Here is a 21,913-nt window from a genome sequence, read left to right on the forward strand (position 1 = left end):
TGATGTAATATGTGACGTCATCAGCAGTGCATTGCACGAGCACGTTATAGTAAATCCAACTAACTATAACGTGGGAATTTCAATGGTTTTATGCGAGTAAAATTTCCAGCTAACTATAACTGGTGTAAAACCTATGGTTTTTTCAGTGAATTTAATAGGTTTTTTAAATGCTAATTCCTAACTATAACTGGTGTGAAACCTATGTTTTTTTCAGTGAATTTCAATGGTTTTTTAATAGCAAATCTTTATAGGTGTAAAAAATTATAAATTTTAAAACGAATTTTATATTGTATAATTATGTCAACATTTTTATTTTTTATTTTTATTTTTAGCTTGGGGCGCGCCCTGGGGCGCGTACCAGGGAGCGTCCCATTAGCGCTTTTCTCGCGAACGAAAACAACATCGTGACGTATCACGTACACGCGTGATGCATCATATGACGCACAGCGTAAGCGCACCCGGAAGCACGCGTGCGCATACGATCGCGCAACGTCTCGATGCGCTTAGGCCGCGCGCCCCGGGGCGCGCCCTGGAGCGCGACTACGGGCGCACCCCGGGGCGCGTAGCGTAAGCGCGTCGGGTCATGTGACCTGAAAATACCACTTTTCATTGGTTGCTAACATTTTTTTTATAAAGAATGAAATCCCCACCCATTTCCTTAATTTCTTCTTTCACTTTTGTGACTGAAAGACCTGCCTGTTTTGCTGTCGGTTCTTTGTTGGATATCTTGGATTATCATGGCTGCCAGACCATCCAGCAGTGAAGATGACTCCAATGAATTCATAGATGAAGAGCCTCCTCAGCCAAAATACAAAGAACATTTCATCTGGAAATTTTTTTCCATACCTGATCACCAGAAGAAGGTAAATGCTCCAAAAGTGGAGTGCAGGATCTGTCACACAGTCCTGTCACGGGGTAACCCCAATAAAAAATATTCTTTTGGGAACTCCACAATGATTCGCCATGTGGAGAGAAGGCACCCCCAGAATTTTGCCCGGGAAAGTGTCAGGGCTCTGTAACAAGAGGTTCCCAGTGATAGGGCCTCTACATCAACCGGAGGACGAACACCATCAGTGAGGGGGAGATCACAAGAGCAGGTTCCGAACATTCAGCCTGCATTTAACAAAGGCGCCCTTAAATGCAGTTACTGTGATCAGCTACTTTCCTGTGGGGAGCAAAGTGTTCTGCTCATGGTTTGAGCATTGGAGAACCATCACTGCCGTTACCAGCCCTAATTTTTTTTTTTTTGCTCCTGTTAAGCAGTTTCCATTCCCTGTTTTTGTTGTAGTTCTAAAAAAAGAAAAGAGAAGAAAAAAAAAGTTATTTTCAGAACTACCTCCAATTCTCATCAAAGAGCTATATTCTTAAAAAAATGAAAAAGAGTACGTGAAGTGGAGTGCATTGATAAATGAAAGGAAAATGAGTAAGAAAGAACAGAAAAGTATGAGAGGAGAAAGGAAGTGAAGTAGGGGGACTGAAAGAAGGTGAGTGTTGGGAACGAAAGTAAGGAGAAGGAGAGTGAACATGGGGAATGTGGTTATTCAAACAAAATGTAGAAAAGGAACGGGGGTGTGGAAGGGTAAGAAAAGATGCATTGCTGGAGTTGCATCATTTTTGAGACACTCTTCCCAGCAATGCATCACTTTTGCGCTTACAGATACGTCTGAAATACTGACGTATCTAAAAGTACTTGCGACATAATAAGTCATATTTTTAATCTGACGCATGAGTAGAAGACTGAAGGCCTCATTTATGAGTCCATGCATCACTTTTACGCCACAGGTGCGTCACTTTTTGTGACGCACCAGTGCTGTTAAAAATGCACCTTATTCAGTCATATTTACAAAGTGACGCATCTAGGTAGATGCATCACTTTGTAAACCCCTGCGCCACATTATACCTACGTCAGGTGTAATGTATGCAAAAGGGACGTATTGACGCAAGAAAGGGTCGTAGAGGTGACGCAGTAAAATCTATGAGATATCACTACGTCACTTTTATGACGCTGTTGCGTCCAAATCTTGCACCTGTTTCACAGCAGGCGTAAGACTGGTGCAGGCCCTTTCACATGGGGCCTGGCCCCATGTGAAAGGATGCATTCCTGGAGTTGCATCATTTTTGTGACAGACTCCAGCAATGCATCACTTTTGCGCTTACAGATACGTCTGAAATACTGACGTATTTAAAAGTACTTGCGACATAATACGTCATATATTTAATATGACGCATGAGTAGAAGACTGAAGGCCTCATTTATGAGGCCATGCGTCACTTTTACGCCACCTGTGCGTCACTTTTTGTGACGCACCAGTGCTGTTAAAAATGCACCTTATTCAGTCATATTTACAAAGTGACGCATCTAGGTAGATGCATCACTTTGTAAACCCCTGCGCCACATTATACCTACGTCAGGTGTAATGTATGCAAAAGGGACGTATTGACGCAAGAAAGGGTCGTAGAGGTGACGCAGTAAAATCTATGAGATATCACTACGTCACTTTTATGACGCTGTTGCGTCCAAATCTTGCGCCTGTTTCACAGAAGGCGTAAGACTGGTGCAGGCCCTTTCACATGGGGCCTGGCCCCATGTGAAAGGATGCATTCCTGGAGTTGCATCATTTTTGTGACAGACTCCAGCAATGCATCACTTTTGCGCTTACAGATACGTCTGAAATACTGACGTATCTAAAAGTACTTGCGACATAATACGTCATATATTTAATATGATGCATGAGTAGAAGACTGAAGGCCTCATTTATGAGGCCATGCGTCACTTTTACGCCACCGGTGCGTCACTTTTTGTGACGCACCAGTGCTGTTAAAAATGCACCTTATTCAGTCATGTTTACAAAGTGACGCATCTAGGTAGATGCATCACTTTGTAAACCCCTGCGCCACATTATACCTACGTCAGGTGTAATGTATGCAAAATGGGTATGTTGACGCAAGAAAGGGTCGTAGAGGTGACGCAGTGAATGAACGGGGTTTTCCCCATGCTACGCTCCCCGGTACGCTCCCCGGTGCGCGTACTGGGCGCTCCCCCCGCGAAAACTGAAAAAAATTATTCTTTTTTTTTTACCCGACGAACCCTTTTATGGCCCCCACATCAAACCTAGGGGGTCAGGGGGGGTCTACCCTGCCCCCTTTTGGTTATTTCCCCCTTTGTTCTTTGCCACCTCTTGTGTCTCGATCCTACCGAGACACAAGATGGCGGCCGCTGCGGACTGTTTCGAATGTTTACAGACACCCGAGAGCCAATCAGCTTTCCGTGCGCAAGTCGCGTGGCGCACCCGGAGCGCTCCCCGGTGCGCGTACCGGGGCGCGGCCATAGATATATAAATTTTTTTGAACCTAAATTACTCAAAATCCTCTGGAGCACATATCTTGAGACATAGCAAAGGCACATCGGGCTACCAGTCCCTACAATTTTGCCAAGTTTGGTGAAAATCCATTCAGCCGTTCGAGCTAAAAGTGCGACAGACCGCCCTATGGAAATGAACATGGGAACACACGTTTTGGGACCCCCCTTTTATCTCGGCCCCCGCTTGACGACCCCCCCCCCCCCCAAACTTTCAGGGAAGGAGCGGAGAGCCGCGAGGCAAAGTTGCTGAAAAGTTCAGGCAGATTCCTCAACCGGCCCCAAAGTTATTCCCAATAGAATGTTGCGATTTCCCTATGGAAATCAATCCTAACTATAACTACCTACTGGCGACTTGGCAGTCTCCAAAGTTCGCTATAATTAGTGACAACTGGGAGCATTAATTTTAAAAGTACGTTTTATTTAATTTTGTAAATTGGCAACACAGGATGAAGTTTGGCAGTGCATATGTTAAAAGCCAGTTTCCCAATGTGACGGATGCTTTTATAATTCCCATGTATATTTTGTTCCCTAAAATGTTAGCTACACGATATTTCCAGCTAAACTTATATTTGTATTATGCAATGCATTTAATCTGTTTATATTTTACTTAACAGGCTGGTTTTAGCTGTAGAAAACTATGTTTGGTAGCATTCTGGGTCATACGCTGTTCGCATACACGAGAGTATGCTTTCTATGTTTACTCAATGGTCTTATGGGAAGGGCTATTTATTTTGCATGTATTCTGGCGCCAAACCAGATTGACAAAGGCTTCTTGAAAGCCGAAACGCGTCTCTCCTGACCTCTGGGATTGAGGGCGACCTGGCAGAATAAAATAATGCTGAATCTTAAAACACCTCGAGTCCGTGCCATTCTTCCATGGAGTTCCTGTGGGAGCTGGATTTTTTTGTTCATATATATATATATATATATATATATATATATATATATATATATATATATATATATATATATATATATATATATATATATATATATATATATATATATATATAATTATAGTCAGCACCTAGGCTCATATTTATGAGCCCCTTGCACCACTGTAGCATCACTTTCTGTGATGCTCCAGTGGGGCAAACCAGAAATTCATATTTATGATGTCACTCTAAGCCACGTTGCAAGGCTTGAATGGCCTCATAGATATGGAGTAAGGAAAGGCAGAGCAAATTGATGTGTTGCCTTACCCTGCACTAGGAAGGTGTTCTATTCACAGACCCACACAGACACTGATACTCCCACTTACAGACACTCAAAGACACTCGCACACACACACTCAAACACCCTCTCAGAAACTCACAATCTCACACAGATACTCAGTCAGTCAGTCAAAAAACTTTATTCGGTTAATTAAAACCATAAAAGCAGTACATGATACAAAGATAATTTTTTATAAAAAACAATTAAATAAATAGAGAGAGTTGATTGCATTCCTACTTAAAAACAAAGGAAAAGGGGACGTTAATAAGAAGGGATTTGGTAGATACAGGGAACACCTAAGGATAACAGTATATAAATCTCACCAGAGTATATACTAACAATCAATTTTCATGAGTTGATAGTGCGGCAGTTCTTACTCTTTTCTGTCTGGCGGCAGCTACTAAAAAACAGGCTGCGCCATAAGCGACTGGCACTGAGTTCAACATCTGTAAATATAGTAATGCTGGCCGTACCTGAACGAAATTTAAAGGTTTTAAAATGGGCACAAGAAATTTTTTTCGCAGGACCAGATAGTGCTCACACAGCATAACCAGATGCAGAGTGTCCTGTGTTGAGAAACAGTCGCATGTACAAGGAGAAAATTTTCTGGAGTACCCCAATCTGTATACGTGCCAAGGATGAGATGGATCAAATTAAATCTGAACCTTATGAGCAGAAATCGATGGTAGGGCTTTGTGACATATTTTAAATAGGGTTCCATCTCTGTAGTAGTGGAGAGTTGAAAAAGTAATCTGACTGTAGGTTTACTGATTTCAGCCGATTCTCTTTCGCCTTCCAACAGAGATCGAAAATGTTGCTTCACCCACTTTGCATCCTCTTTTTTGAGATGTTGCGGAAGAGAGTACATTTCCGGACGCCCTAGGCTCGCACATGCCGCTCTAACATATGCCAGCCACGGGATAGTAAGAGCTTTATCTAGAGATATACAACCCTTAAGGATGGAGTGATTCAGACTGATTTCTTCATTGGTCCAGGTTTTGATCCAGCAAAGTACTGGGGACATTTTTAGAAGATCAGTGACGTACCCCATACCTAGTTCATTATGCGTTGAATGTGTGGGGGAAGATTTCGGGAGAGTCAACAAGGCCCGTATGAAATTATTTTTGGCAATTTGTATGCCTGAGACTGGAACATAGCCCCAAATGTCTGCCCCGTAGGAAGCAATTGCCAAGCATTTGGCTCTATAAATCCTGGTCATTGCTTCCATAGGTTTCGAGCCCAATTTTTTTGAAAAGCTCAGAAGTGCTGTTGTTGACCTAATTACTCCATTTTCCTTGAGTTTCATTTGTGGCTTCCAGGTTCCTCTCTCGTCAAAAGTGACACCCAGATAGCAAAAGGAGGGCACCCTTGAAATTGGTGAATTATTGGAGCTGAAAGATCTGATCTTAATGTTTTTCTTTCGCGAGCCAACGACCATAACATGGGACTTGACGGTATTAATTTTTAAATCAAGGGCTTCCATAAACTGGTCGAAATGGTCCAAAAGTTTTTGAAGCCCTATGCCAGTCCGCGCTATGAGAACAGCGTCGTCCGCGTATAGGAGGACCGGAATAGGTAGGCCCCCCATACGCGGAATATCCAGGGTGGCTGTGTTCAGAAATTTCCCCAAGGCGTTGATGTACAGTGTAAAGAGTAGAGGGGCCAAGATGCACCCTTGTCTGACCCCTCTCCCTGATCTAAACTTTGCTGTACACCTACCGTCCCTTGATGCCCTAACCGTTGCAAACAAATTAGAGTGGAGGTCATGTAAAAAACTAACCAAAGTAGTGTCCAATCCAGAGTTGTGTAAGATGGTCCATAATTTTGGACGATTAACCAAATCAAACGCTGAGGATAGGTCCATAAATCCCAAATAAAGAAGCCCCCCCTTCACCACAGTGTATTTACTAATAATTAAATGAAGGTTCAGGCATTGGTCAATTGTCCCTCTATGTGCCCTGAACCCGTACTGCAGGTCTGAAAGGATCCCGCTCTCCTCCAGCCAATCCTCCATTCTGTGCAAAATGACTCTGCCTAAGATTTTAACGGCAGAGTCCAGCAAGGAGATTGGTCTGTAGCAGGCCGGGTCCGCCCTATTCCCTTTCTTAAATATAGGCACAATTATGGAGGTAGACCAAGAGGATGGGAAGCCAGCTGTCGGGATAGCATTGAAAACGTTAGATAGAATTTTGGCCCAGAATTGTGGGTACTGTATATAGAGGTCTGCTGGTACCCCATCAGGGCCCGGGGCCTTATGTTTGTTGGTCTCTCTAATCGCCCTTTCAACTTCCATGATGTTAAAGTCCATGACCAGATTGGTATGGTCGTGGGTTTTGTCAATTAAGGCAGGGGCTGTAGACTCATAGATTTTGCCAAAATGGGCTAGCCATCTGTTATCTTCTATGACACAGTCTAAATCCGTTTGCCCATTGTCGGAAAAAAAGGGCTGATTTACAATGGCCCAAAACTTTTTGCTGTCTCTCAGGACTTCCTTAGATAGTAGGCTATTCCATGCTTCCTCCTTAATTTGATTTTTACGTTTTTGGGATATAGTTTTATATTCCCTCCTTAGTTTGGCCACTAAGGACTTATCTCTGGGTTTTTGTTTGATGGCTTTCATCAGAGCACTGTGGACCCTCGAACATTCCTTGTTGAACCATTTATGGGTCTTTATATTCCCTTGCCCAACCGACCTTCGTTCCAAGTTCTTACTAATCCTAGAGCAGATGTCTTCGAAGGCTATCAAGACCTTAGGGCCCTCTGCAGTTGAGTCCAAGCATACTGCCATGCTGTCCTCAGACTCTTGGGCAATTGCATGAAAGAATACAGATACTCACATATTAACTCACCGACCAACACACTCACACACCTACGCATAGACCCACTCAGATACTCACACACCCACTCCCAGACTCATACAGACGCCTATACACACACTCACAGATCCACGGACACTCACACACCTACTCACAAACCCACTTAGACACTCACACAACTCCACAGACACTCACACCCACTTACAGACTCACACACATTGACACACTTACTCACAGACCCACTCAGACAGTCACACACCCACTCACTGACCCAGACATACACTCAGACACCCACACAGACAATCACACACCCGCTCATAAACACTGATACTCACAAACACTAACACATTCAAGCACTCACACACCCACCCTTGGACCCACTGAGACATTCTTACAACCAATCACATACCCACTCAGAGGCCAAAAAAGACACTCACACACCCAAAGACCCAAACAGACACCTACTCACAGAATCACACAGACACCCACACACCCACTCACAGACCCATACATACACTCACACACCTACAGACCCACACAGACACTCACACACCCATTCACACATCATCACAACCACTCACGCACACACATTATAGTTAGGAGATAGCATTGAAAACATAGAAATTCACTGAAACAACCAAAGGTTAATGGGGGGCTGAAATAATTCACTGAAAAATACAAAGGTTACAGGGATGGTATAGTTACAAAATAAAATTTAAAAAACTTAGAAATTCACTTAAAAAACAAAGGTTACAGAGACGTTATAGTTAGACTCAGATTTCAAACACACAAAACTAAGAAAAGTCAGCAGTTATAGTTACCTGAGCTAACCATTACTTATGGCTCTGACATGCACTGCTTATGACCTCACATATTACATCATTAATGTCATGGTCAGTGACATCACTAATGATGTAACTGAAGACATCTCAAATAACATCACAGGTGACATCATCCAGTAAGGTTAAGAGTTTTGTAAATGTTTCTCAGATTTAAAGATATATAGTAACCTACTGCATTATTTAAATTAGTATTCTTTCTGTACTATTAACCCCTTCGATGCTCATGACGGAACGGTTCCGTCATGAGCGTCGGTTAGCCTGTGCTCATGATGGAACCGTTCCGTCATGAGCCCGTTGGCTCATTAGAATGCTCAGCACAGCGCGGAAATTCGCGCCGCGCTGAAGCGGTTAATGAATGATACTATTTCTAGCATATACTCTCTGAGTGGCTGTCTGAGTGGTTCTATGTGTGTGAGTGGGTGCCAGAGTGGCTGTATGTGTGTGTGAGTTCGTGTGTGAGTGGCTGTATAGACCTGTCAGTGGGTGTGGTAGCAGCTTACATGTCTATCAGTGGGGTTGTGAATGGCTGTATGGGTCTGTGAAAGGATGTGTGAGTGGTTTTCTGGGTGGGTGACTGGCTGTTTGAGTGGTTGCATGAGTATGTGAGTGGGTGTGTGAGTGATTGTATGGGTGTGTGAGTGAGTGTGTGAATGTCTGTATGGCTCTGTGAGTGGGTGTAAGTGTGGTTTTGAGGTGTGTGTGTGGTTACATGGTTGTGTTAGTGGGTGTGTGAGTGGTTGAAAGGGGCAGTGAGTGGGTGTGTGAGTGATTGTGTGGGTGTGTGAGTGATTTTGTTGTTGTGTGAGTGGGGGTGACGGTTGTATGGGTGTGTAATTTGGTGAGTGAGTGGCTGTATGGGTGTGTGAGTGGTTGTATGGGTCTGTGAGTAGATATGTGAGTGTTTGTGTGGGTGTGTGTGAGTGGTTTTATAGATGTGTAAGTGGGTGAGTGAGTAAGTGTGTGAGTTGTTCTGTGGATGATGCCATCAGTGATATCATTAGGGATGTCATCAGTGAAATCTTCAGTAATCTCACTGACCATGTCATGAGTGATGTAATATGTGAGGTCATAAGTAGTGCATGGCTGTAGTGTAAGTTATAGTTAGTTAAGGTAACTATAACTACAGAACTTCAATGGTTTTGTGGGTGTGAAATATGAGTCTAACTATAACGTCTCTGTAACCTTTGTTTTCAGTGAATATAAATACAGATAGATAGACAGACAGACAGACAGATGGATATATAGATAGATAGATAGAGAGCTAGATAGATAGATAGATAGATAGATAGATAGGAAGATAGATAGATAGATAGATAGATAGATAGATAGATAGATAGATAGATAGATAGATAGATAGATAGATAGATAGATAGATAGATAGATAGATAGATAGATAGATAGATAGATAGATAGATAGATAGATAGATAGATAGATAGATAGATAGATAGATAGATAGATAGATAGATAGATAGATAGATAGATAGATAGATAGATAGATTTATTTTCACTGTCACATTCTGTCGGAGTCACATCTTGTCTCTAGCTCTCCCAAGCTAAACCTTCTTGACACTCACTATTTCTCACACTTCCTGTGACAGAAGTACTTTCTCTTTCTCACTCTATCTTGTCTCTCTCTCATTATTTCTCACTCTCACCCTATTTCTCACCAACTCTCTTTTATGTGGTCTGTGTTTATCTCCACGTCTTTCCTTCTTTTTCTCACACCCCAGTCTCTTTTAACATCTCCCTCTCGCACACACATATACACATACAAACACACATATACAAGTGCACATACACAGAAAACACTATCACTCTATCTTACTCCATATTGCTCTCTTTGTTGTCCCACCTCTATCTATCTTTGCTTGCCTCTAGTTCTCTATCTACAGTTTTGTTGCTCTCACTGTTTTCCTTTGGTTCTCTCTCTTGAATTCTCATTCTCTCTCCTGTCACTTTTTCTAAATCTTTCCCTTTTTTCTTACTCCATATTACTCACTCTGTAACACGCTTTCTTCCCCCTTCTCTTTCTTTTTTTCACCATTTTCCTCCCACACTCCCTCTGTCTTTTTGTTCACCTCAGTGCCCACCCGCCCCTCTTTCCATTCCTTAGTCAGAGTTGATACTTTAGGACATGTGCTGAAGCAAAAGGAAAAGTATCCCATATTCGCATATATTTTAATCTTTGCTGATATCATATACTATAAAATGTTCAACAGCCTGACAAAACGGCTTTAAATATGCTGTGTAATGAAAGGTAACCTTTAAATGAGAGACACAAGGCTTATTTTAGAATATGAAAGAATACGGATGGACAACTTCGGTAAAAACAGATGATTAAAGTTCTGGTAATTCTAGTGATGGCTTCAAAGAAATAGCAAATCACGCTAATGGTCTGTTCTACAGACTGCTAACTTCTAATTAAAGATGGCACTAGTACAAAACGATGTTTAACAGAATTAAAGAAAAGTAGACGTAACTTAAAATCCGGCACAGACAAATGAGCCTACAGTTCCTCACTTCCAAGCAACATTTCTCAGTCATCTAAATCCTAAGTAAATTACGAATGCAAAGAACATGAAACGCAGACTACAGAAGGAACATCAGATGGCAACGTGTCCTAGACTGTTGACTGAAAGGAGTGCGAGATGTGGATATTGAACGCAGATGGCACTGTGAGCTGTCTGATAAGATTGGCAAAGGCAATTTAAAACTCCAGTCAGCTCCAAAGTGCTTAAAGTCGAGGCATAAATGACTCCTGCCATTTCTACGCTTTCAGCCAAAATAAATCCCAAACGTTAGTTTCTTTTCCTAATTGCAACTTCGTATTTGACATATCTCACCCTCAGCACAGTATCCCATGCATCCATGCGCAGGTTGTAGATGGTAAACAAAGAAGTCTCCACAGTTTCTCACCGACACGGGCATTCGGAATAAACAACAGTCTTTGCTGCTCGAAAGGAAGAATTGCCAGGTGGCACAGGCCGTCAGCTGCTTTAAATCACCAGGAAGAGGAAGGAAATCATCTTTAAGTGACAGCCAGACAGGTGCTTGCGTGCCACATTTGTTCACCTGAGCAGAAATATAAGAAAACAAAATTACTAAATGTTTATTCACAACAGCATATAAAACAACAGCTGGCTTAAGTTACTAAACTGACAACTGTACGCATTGATCTGAAGCACGCATTTGGTGGTTGCTGCACACAAATACGTATGGGGGTACAGAGATGCAACTGAGGAAAATAATAAACATTCACTATTTGTCTATTATGTAATTAGCGACTGCATGTATTAAATGCAGTGTGACTTGGAGATGCAAAGGTGCTTTTGATCTCTTTGGGGGGTGAAAATGTATACAATGTGATTTATTGTTGGGTGGCCAAACAGGGCACAACCAGTCGAGCAATCGGATTCATGTTCAGGGATGGCAACCCCATTCATTCTTTCAATATCATATCTCAACAGTTGATCATTGGGAAATATAAGGACGCCCTCCTAGCACAGAGAACTTTCCTATTGAGACAGATGCACGCCGCACTTTCCCTCGCAGGGGCCCACGTTTTGCCGCAAAATCTACACGCCACTGTTGCAGCCTGTGGGGAGGACTTAAACACCCACAAGGCCTAGCACCAGGAGGTGCCTGCGTCACACCTCTGCACCTAGAGGCGCATACACCAGGCCAGGGCTCCCACAGTATGGGACGCATGCGGGCGTGCCCGGCGAAGCTCGGGCGAAGGGGGGGCCGTCCGCGGCCGGACAAGGCTTGGCCAGGGCTCTTGATTATGTTCCTGGACTTCGAGTTTTCTGTGATCGAGACCTTACTAAGGATAAAGACCCTAATAAGTAAGGTAAGGAGATGGGGAAATGTAAAACCCCCATGTCCTCCAGGAAAGATCGCCACTTGACTTCTTCGATTACAAATTCTCTAACAACAGCAATGGTGCAATCACAAGTGAAATAGAGTCCGTGTAGGAGAGACTGGGGGCAACACAAAGAGCCCTCGAAAATAGTAGTCCAATAGATTCTGAGTGTGACTAAAGTACAGCTCTGCATATGATTCCTGACTTGGATTTAGACGTGTGTGGGAGCTTAGCCAACACCAGTGCCACTCAACAAGGGGGCCACTCAGATACGCTTTGCCATCCTCCATTAAAGAAACCTAAAGCAGCCGCAAAAACCAAGAAAGTTGTTTAAATGTCGCCAACAAGAAAAAAAACTGTGGAACATCACACAAAGATAATCCTAGGACACCATGTTTCCAACAGACTGTAAGAACACTGGGTCAGCCGGGTTAGCAGGGGATGCTATGCTGTGCACACAAATGGTTAGCGTTATAGAGGCCGCCATTAAATCACTCATTGGTCCACTTGTGGGTGTTCTAAATAGCATTGATGTATTGTTAAAAATGCTAATTGGTTCACGTGTTACAAAGATGACTCCTGGGATAGAGTCTGTCATAATTCCCAATGACAACCTAGCCGTAAACTCTGCAGGCTGTCCTCCTGTGCCACCACTTATATCGGGCAGTAATATAAATACTACAAACACTATGCAGGCAACAACGCTAACAGTATATCGGTTAGAGAATGGTCACTTGGTTATGAGTGGCACAACTTGTTTAACAACTGGCCAAAGGGATAATGGTTGTGAAAATGGCAGGCCTAATTTATTAGGGAGATACCGTACCCATCACCCTAATAATTGTAAGAATAATGAGAGAGTGCCCCATCTTCCTCCAGACACCACCCCTTATGTCATTATTCTAAAAAATGTCCCTCCGTCTCTACGTAATGTGGAAGAAGATTGGAACTAGCTTAAAAATAAAACTGTACATTGGATGACAAAAGCTGTTGACTGGACAAGGAGTGAAGACCTGCATGACAACATAATTAATGTTGAGTATGTCTCCTGGGAGGGCTCGTAGAGAAAAGTTGCATTGGGAGATTGTATTGTGGTAAATTTCAAAAACAGGTTTTTAGTACATCGGCTAATGGTTAGCCTTGTTTGGAGCTGTAATGCAGGGGGTTCCAGCAAAGCAGTCCCACTTGGGTATTTTTATAAGCCACTGCCCAACATAAGATCTAGCCTTTCAACCACATCTTCCAAGATGCAGTCACTGTCTGCTACAGTCTCTAAACGTTTTTCCTTGTTGGATCATGTAGAATGACTGGCCTTACAGTCTCTGGGTGTGTCCTGCGATACACAGTTTGACTTAAACAGTCCTTGCCAATAGTTAATGAATTGTCCATTGCCTGTTAAACATATAACACAATAAGGGCTATCTATACATTTTGAGCAGGGAATAGATAATCAACCTCTGCCCCTAATGCACAGAATTGCCAAAACTACTTATTTGGCAATTTCAGGGACAAAGTTAGTTTCACCTGATGTATCTGCCTCTGTTGAGTTGGATGCACAAGCACCGACTGATCAGGTGGCATGGGAGGGTCTAGCCTCAACGCTAAGTGGTGTTGAGAGGGTGCACATTATTCAGAACACTCTGACAATTCATGGAAGCCTCTTTTGGAATATTGCAGGGCTTCGGAATAAATTAGAGATAGAGGAATGGGTTAGCTTTACTGAAAAATATAACATAGTTTGTTTTCAGGAGACTTGGATGTGTGACATTACATATTTAAATGGGTTTTATTCTATTCACACACCAGCAACAGTATCCTTAGGAGGACACAATAAAGGAGGGCTTCTATCCCTGGTCTCAACCACTTTAAATAGGAAACTGGGAAAAATTTGCTTGGGGTCCCCGCACTTTCAAATTAATAAATATCAAATATTTGCATATTGCCATGTCTGAACTGGGGTGGCAGAGTGGGATAAAGAACGGTGATGGATTAAACCCAGATCTTTTGACTGGGTGTGAGTGTTTGATTGGTTCAGATGCTCCGTCCATCACCACCCCCTTTTGCACCACTTTGTTCGCCATAAGTTGGCAGGGTATGCTCAGACGTTAGTCCCTTGCTCACTTTGCCACTGGATTCAAGCAAGCCTGCTGGAATGCCAGAAACCGGTCCTAGGAAGTTTGTATCCGGTCCAGGGAAGGCATGGCTTGGCAGTTCGGGCTGGACTGTTCCCATGGGGCACAGGGTCAGACTGATTTGCATATTGCCATGTCTGAACTGGGGTGGCAGAGTGGGCTAAAGAACGGTGATGGATTAAACCCAGTTCTTTTGACTGGGTGTGAGTGTTAGATTGGTTCAGATGCTCCGTCCATCACCACCCCCTTTTGCACCTCTAGGTTCTGTAGCATGAGCAACAGGAAATCTTTAGTCATAGACCTAAGCACACGTAAATTTCATATGTCAGTTTTCAATAATTGGTAATATATTAACACAAGATAATCATTCCATTTGTTCTTCTCTTTTCTTTTTTTATTATGTCTTCACGTTTTCAATTAGTGAACAGTTCCCAAGCCAACACGTGTTTCGTCGCCTCAGTATGCTTGTACATGCAACTTGTTCACAGCTAGGTAGAGAATAATACCACGTTTTACAACACTTGAAATTGGCAAAACATTTGTTATTTTTAAGAAAACAAATGTGTTCCCAGGGCTGAACCTCTAGTGATGTTGTGCTAGAGCTAATGGAAGCAGTTGTCTTTGGTGCGGTCGAATCATCTTTGGTTACGAGATAGTCGTATTTCTTAGCAAATGTAAAAATTCTACCATTAAGGTAGTCTACCTCGTCTCGTTTCAGTTTCTTAGTCTTACGTCTTTTAATCTCTGAGATGTGGTGTTTTAAGACATCATTCTGGATTCTGTAATTCTTCTCAGTTGCTTCTGCAAGGTTGAGTGATTTGATTTCTGTTTCTAAAATCTCTATCTCGGCCTGTAATGTGGCTCTTTTTCTATCACAGTTCTCTGTTAATATTCCCATCAGTCTGTTTGAATGACCTGTGAGTTCTTGTTCCCAGGCAGTTAACAAATCTGGGTCCAAGTCATCATATGTAGGTAAGATTTGAAAGCAGAGCCCCCTAGGAATTGTTGCTCCGTCCCACCATTTTGAAGCTTCATTTTTTTGCGCAATCTTTCTAGGGCACACATTTATCTTTGAGGCCCTCATTCTGTCTGGCGGATGCCCCTGGGTTTAGAGATGTAGATGGTATATTCCCTGCTCTATTGTTAAAAAGGTCATCTGCTTCTTTGTCCCTGCTACTCCTCATATCCTCAAAAGTTGCCATTGTGTACCAAGGCTGCCCTCTATTTTGGTAAAGTAGTTGAGTAAGACTTGGTGGTATAGGTAATAGGTAATAGGCGCCACAAGGTAATTACGCAAATTGTTCTTACAAACTAGCATTATCAGTGACGGTGCTTAAAGGTTAGAGAGAACCACCTGCCTCTCTAGGTTCTGTTGCATGAGCAACGGAAATCTTTAGTCATAGACCTAAGCACACATACATTTCAAATGTCAGTTAATTAGTTCACTAATTGAAAAACATGAAGACATAATAAAAAAAGAAAAAAAGAAAAGCGAAGAACACATAGAATGATTTTCTTGTGTTTATGTATTACAAATTATTGAAAACTGACATTTGAAATTTACGTGTGCTTAGGTCTATGACTAAAAATTACTTTGTGTACCCACCTTTTCCTACTTGGGCATTCTTTTTAATCAAAACAATTCATAGTCCCACTTAGTGGAGGCAAGAATTGGAGGATTCATTCGTAATGTCGAGGCTATGTTTAGGTTCACAAAAAAGTAGGCTCCTGGCCTATAAATGTCATTACAGATATATACAAGGCTAGCAAATGTGCATTCACTTTATATGGTCTGTTATGGCATCGCATTTGGGTGAAAGAAGAGACTCTTCTAAATCGTGCTATAATCACTAAGGGCGATTTTTAAATACTGAATCATACCGATTCGGTATTTAAGAACAGGCAAATGGGATGTAGGTAATTTTACCCAAAAAATTACCGAATCGGTAAGTTTCGGTAATTACCGAATCGGTAAATACCGATTCGGTAATTGCCATTCATTCCTATGGGCCTGGAGGCCCAAAGGAATGAATGCCAAATACCGAATCAGTATTTACCGATTCGGTAAAAGGGGGAAACATTGAAGGGTGGCAGGGTGTCACTTTGACACCCTGTTGCACCCCTCAATTGTGTATGGGTGCACGTGTTGCAGACATCAATGCCCTAAGGGCATGTATGTCTGCAACATGGCACTGTTGGAAAAGCAAAAAAAATGCTTTTTCCAACGTTTTCATTATTTACCACCAACTTGTAGTTGGTGGTAAATAACGAATCCTAAAAGGGGAAAAGCACTCATTTGAGTGCTCCCTACATAGCAAAATCGGTAATTTACCGATTCGGTATTTTAAGATATCGGTAATTTACCGATTCCTTAAAATACCGATTGGGTAAATTACCGAATCAGTAAAATTCCAACCTACATCTCATTTTCCAAGTACCGGTCGGTAACGGACGAAATTACCGAATTTTGGCCGTTACCGACCGGTATTTGCCTACCTACATCTGGCCTTGAGTGTTTAAAATTGGACTGTGTCAAGAAAATTCCATGTATTATGTATATACATGAGTTACTTGGGAAGCTGGGGCTCTCAGACTGTATTGACACTCCTGGTAACATAGCCGAAATTCCAAGAGTTAAATTGAAAAGAATGTTTATGACATATAGCTATGAAGTCAGAGATCGTTTAGAATATAGTAAGAAAAGAGTTGTGGAACACTCATTGTTGGTTTGTGCTTTAAGTATTGAACCCTATCTTTCTTTCTATTTTGATCATAATAAGATGTTTTATCTTATAAGATTCAGGATGGGTATCGCCCTTTATTGGTTTCCTATCCGCGTTAAGCACATTGTGCTGTAAAACTGGATTTGTGTCCTTGTGACTCAGAATCAGCACAAAGCACTTTACATTTTATGTTTTTTTTGTGCGCTCTATACTACTCCTAGATGTGCTTTTTTAAAACAACTATTAAGATTTTTCAATATAAGAAAGTGCAGGGCTGTGTTACAATATTTGCTCTTCTTGAAAGATGAGTTTATTTGTTTAATGGTTTATGAATACTTTTCCACCGTGGTTCGGCTTCGGAACATGGTTGGTAAATGATTTTATATTGCTCAATATGATATTCTTGACATCAATTTGATTGTTTTAAATTGTATGAAATGTTTTTATTATTTAAACTTATACGGTTGACTTGTAGCCGAATAACGATTTATTGATTGATTTATTGATTGATTGATTGAAGGCTGTTGTTTTATTGGTATCTATAACTTTCTACCAATCTCTTCCTATTTAATTCTATAAGATTTGTACCATACATTCACAGATCTCCAGTCTACAGTCCCTGACTGGCCATTAGTTACTTTCAACACCTCTGATCAAACTGCCTCGCTGGCCAATTGTCTACTACTCACTTCTCAGGTTTCTTAAATGGAAGTCGGTTGATTTCAGTATCTTTCAATAAACTCCCTGCAGATTCACATGTCCTTTGCCTTATCTCTTTAAATGTCCTGTTGTGGGATTGATGCCACCCCACTTCATTGATCATTATTGTTGGGTGATTGTTCACTACTGGTCTTCTAATAACCTTTTACTTCTAGGTGAACTTTCATCTCTGGTCTTCTCAGCTCTAGTACTTTCGGGTTTGTGCTCATTTTCAGTATCCTTGCAACATTTTCCAAGAGGATTTCCACTTCTGGATCTTAGCCATGAGCGCCAGCTCCCTTTCCACCACCGTGTTTTCATTATGATCACTGGACATTGCAAATGTCAGATCAGTGTTAAGTCCTTCCATGAACTGTTCCATGTTCTTTAGCATTTGATTCTGGATAAATGTTCACTAAAGTTGGTGTAATTTGCGTGGTCGTCTTTGGTTCTGACTTTCCACCCTTGCCGCGCGTTGCTCTAATATAGTGGTCCAGGTTGTTGATAACTTAGTAAGTTTCACATGCCCGTGAAAGAACACTAACAGAAACCCATAAGCCAGCCCCAGGTTCATCATAAGGATGGGTGAAATGCTTGTTGTCCCAATAAAAAGAGGCCTTCTTGATTGTCATGTGGGTGTTAAATAGACTTTCCCCAAGTTTAGGGCTTGATCTAGAGTTTGTCGCATGGACTAAAGGCTGTCACAGTGACATACTTTAGGTTTGCCACCCTGTCTTTACTGCACCTGCCAAACTTAGGGTTCACCCCTGTCCCTGAGGTGAACTCAATTGCGGTTATTCATACAAAACCAGTTTGGTGTGCGTCTGTTGTTGATGAAGAACAGTTACACTAAACTTTTTAAAGTTTTCTTTTTCCCCCAAAAAACTCCCAATGCAGGAGTTTGATGTTAGAAAAAGAAAACAATGACAAGCCCTAACACTATATGAGATTTCTCTCGTGCTGTGGGGGGGGGGTAATTTTTCATTTTTTTTACTGTTCCTCACTGTGAGGATTTTGCATCTCACTAGCCATTCTAAATAGGACAGAAGGTCAGATGGCTTACCTCTAACGGCCCGGCCCGTAATCCCTTAGACCATTGGAGGAAGATTTATGCCTATGGAGTCAAATTTACTCAATCGGCATAAACCTGGCAGTGTGCGTCGTGATGGAGTACCCTGTCCATCAAACCTTAAACCAGATGCTTAATCTAAGTATTCTTCTGCAAATTATACATATCTATATCAAATTAACTACGCTTTGTTTGTTAAATCTAGTTAAAGACCAGACTTTATCTACAGGGCCTGGCCCTCATTTTTGCTCCTTGATGGTTTAACTAGGGTTTACATCCTCTTCTACCCCTTTCGTCAAATAATGCAGCAGTCATTTTATCAAAATTTCTCATTTGAAGTATGGCTACAATTAGCTTTATTTCTCATAAATCTCATGATTTAATTTCTTTAAAAACAAGTACAGAGAAAGAGTGGCTTATCATCAGTCTCCTTAAGCCATTGAGTTTCCTACGTTTTTCATGATTTCTATGTCCTGGTGTGAGCTCTCGATAAAGGAATTTAGCATTTTGCTGAAAGGTTATATTCTAATTGCAAGCCGATCTGTATACTTTGATGTATTTACTCACTGACAAAGTTAATTTTTTAATTGCTAATTTATGGGTTTATGTTTGGGAAATGTATGCTCTTTTGATGCCTTTTCCTCTGGTAAACATGATGTACTGTTTACTAATAACTCTTGTGAGTTTATTTACTTTGGTTAGCAATCATGATGAGGTGTTGATGGATTTACCTCTTTCCCCTCAGCATGAAATGTGGACACACACACATTGCCTTTCTTAAAGATGAACAAAAATACTGGTCCCATTCATGATGGAGTATCTGTCCAGAAAACTATAAATCAGGCCCTATGTCTTGTTTTGCTGAGTATGCCTTTTAAGTTTACCACTTACAACCCAGACAACATCCTCTGGCGAATTTTCATAACATTCTTATGTAAGCGTACAGCTGAAGACTGCCATCGCCACCTTTTTAACACTGAGAGTGTTTTATTCCATATAGGTACCCTATATAGTAGCAGGTAACATTGCAACCTTTCACCTATATTCTTCCCTACATTACATACATATCGGTTCTTAGGGATTGACCTCTTACCTAGATACAGCACTGCATTCAGAACACAGGTTTTCCCTAGTTCGCAACTCATGCAAGGTTTCTTGGAAGCACAGTAGGACCACCATCTTCTGTATAATATCTCTGTATAAAGTTTAGGCCCAAAGTCATCCTATAGGCCGACACAGTAACACAGCAAGGTATGACCCCTGGGTAGACCTATGGGTATATAGACATCACATCTTGCTTAGAAGGACAGAGGAGACACAGGCTTCCCGGCTGACACACAGACCCAGAGACGCCGAGGTTCCTGCGTGCAGACACTCCAGCTCGCAGTGGTCTAATATCTCTCTCAGGGTGTCCAACTCGAGACCAGGACAGGGTCCCATATTCTCTCATTCTCAGGTAATGGGGTTGACTAGATCCTAGAGGGATTCTTGGCATAACACCTACATAGATGCTAGGTGCATATAGGTATATCTAGTTAGGGAGGCATCGTAGGAGTACGCACTTTTTATCATGCATTTTATGAACTTGTGTATATTCATTATTACTGCAAAATGGTAGAACTGCACCATCCTTTTATTTTCATAGTACTTCTAATCATATATCTTTGCTACTGTCTAATGGTTGTTACAGCTCATCTATTCTGCACTAGAATAACAACTGTTCAATAAGTTCTTATTGAAAAACGCCCAGTATGTTTATTCTGTGTATATCTCTGAGACAAACTAAGTGAGCATGACTGATTGAGCGAAAGGTAGTATATTGTTTCCACGATTATGAGGGATCAGGGTTGTCATGTTCTGAGGTTTCCAGAATCTATTCTCTCAAGAGAGAAAAATAACAATGACTTCACTTATTTCTGAAATGAGGAAGCCGTCTTCAAGATGGCTGTGAAGGGTCATGTAGTGGAAGGGAAGCTAAACCATAACGTATTTGTTGTTGGGCGGGGGGGTCAAGTGGAAGAGAATTACATCACAATGGCTCACTAGTAAGGCTGTAAAATCCATCTGAGAATAAACTCGGTACAGTTGCCACATGGGAATGCCTCAAATTGGGTCCTTGCAAAAGTGAACTGTGCAGAGAGAGCATGATGATAAGTTGGCGGGAGGATTGTAGGTAGATGTTTAGGCATAACTGCAAGAGTGCTCACTAAGATTGTATTTTTTTCCACTAATGGGGATAAAGTGTCATCACTGGGTGTCTCTTCCAAGGCTGTCCAATATCTGTCCCAATCTTTAGTTATTGATTGCTTGCGGAGGCCTTTGATCACATTCCTGTGATAGGTTTTTACTCTCCAGTGACAAGATTTGAGTAAGTGCAGTGTTGTGTCCTTCCATCACAAAGTAATCACTCATTTGGTCTAAGAGAAGTTCAAATCTATGAATCGGGTTGAAGATTTGCCTTCCTTCTTTGGATAAATAATAATTGTATATTAACAAGACTTGAGTAATGGTTTGCTTTGTCTGTACTAAGGGCCGCCGCCCATCTTGGACTGCAGTAATGGGGACGTTTGCTTTCCAAGACAAATATCCAGATGAGTAGTCAGACCAATTTATCTGCCTTTGAATCAGAGTGAGCAGTATCCCTGACCCAATGTAGGCAGCAAGGTGCTTTAATCAAAAAAGCTTCTTCTTTGTGAAGTTTACCCATGGCAGCTCTTGCGGACGGTTCAGAGCCAGGCCGCCCTTTGGTCTCGAAATAAACACGCTTGCCTCGGGCCAGGTTTTTTTTCTGGTCCTATTGCTACCTATCACTAATTGCCAGCAATATCCTCGGGTTATTACCTTTTGAGCCTCTCATTCTATCACTCTTGAGGAGGTCAAGGCATTACTGTTGTCAAAGAACTTCTCGACCTGGGTAGCAAGAGTTTCTTGGAGCATTCAATCCTCCAACATTGAGGCAGAAAGATGCTAGGTTGAGGCAGGTAATGGGACCTGCTCCAATCTAAATATAGTTTGTTGGCATCCCTGAATCGTCAAACATGGGAAAGATGGAAACATATGTGGAAGACATGCTAACAACTCTTTTCAGAACAGACAACTTGTCTCATCTCCTGGTAGTTGAGTGTGCACTTGTTGTGCTGGCTCCCAGATCTTCTCTGGAGGTACTGGCATACCCTATAATGGCCAAGGTATTA

General features: G+C 41.8%; 1 protein-coding gene across 1 annotated transcript in view; it reads right to left on the bottom strand.

The window, feature by feature from the left end:
* Positions 1-21,913, bottom strand: part of LOC144824298 (von Willebrand factor D and EGF domain-containing protein-like) — a 605,302-nt gene that overhangs the window by 85,648 nt on the left and 497,741 nt on the right. The window contains exon 3 of the mRNA XM_078683423.1: positions 11,078-11,306. Coding sequence (XP_078539549.1) covers positions 11,078-11,306 — 229 coding nt within the window. The remainder of the gene's footprint in view (positions 1-11,077; positions 11,307-21,913) is intronic.

This window comes from Lissotriton helveticus, chromosome 3_1 (genome assembly GCF_964261635.1).
Source record: "Lissotriton helveticus chromosome 3_1, aLisHel1.1, whole genome shotgun sequence".
NCBI classification, from domain to species: domain Eukaryota; kingdom Metazoa; phylum Chordata; class Amphibia; order Caudata; family Salamandridae; genus Lissotriton; species Lissotriton helveticus.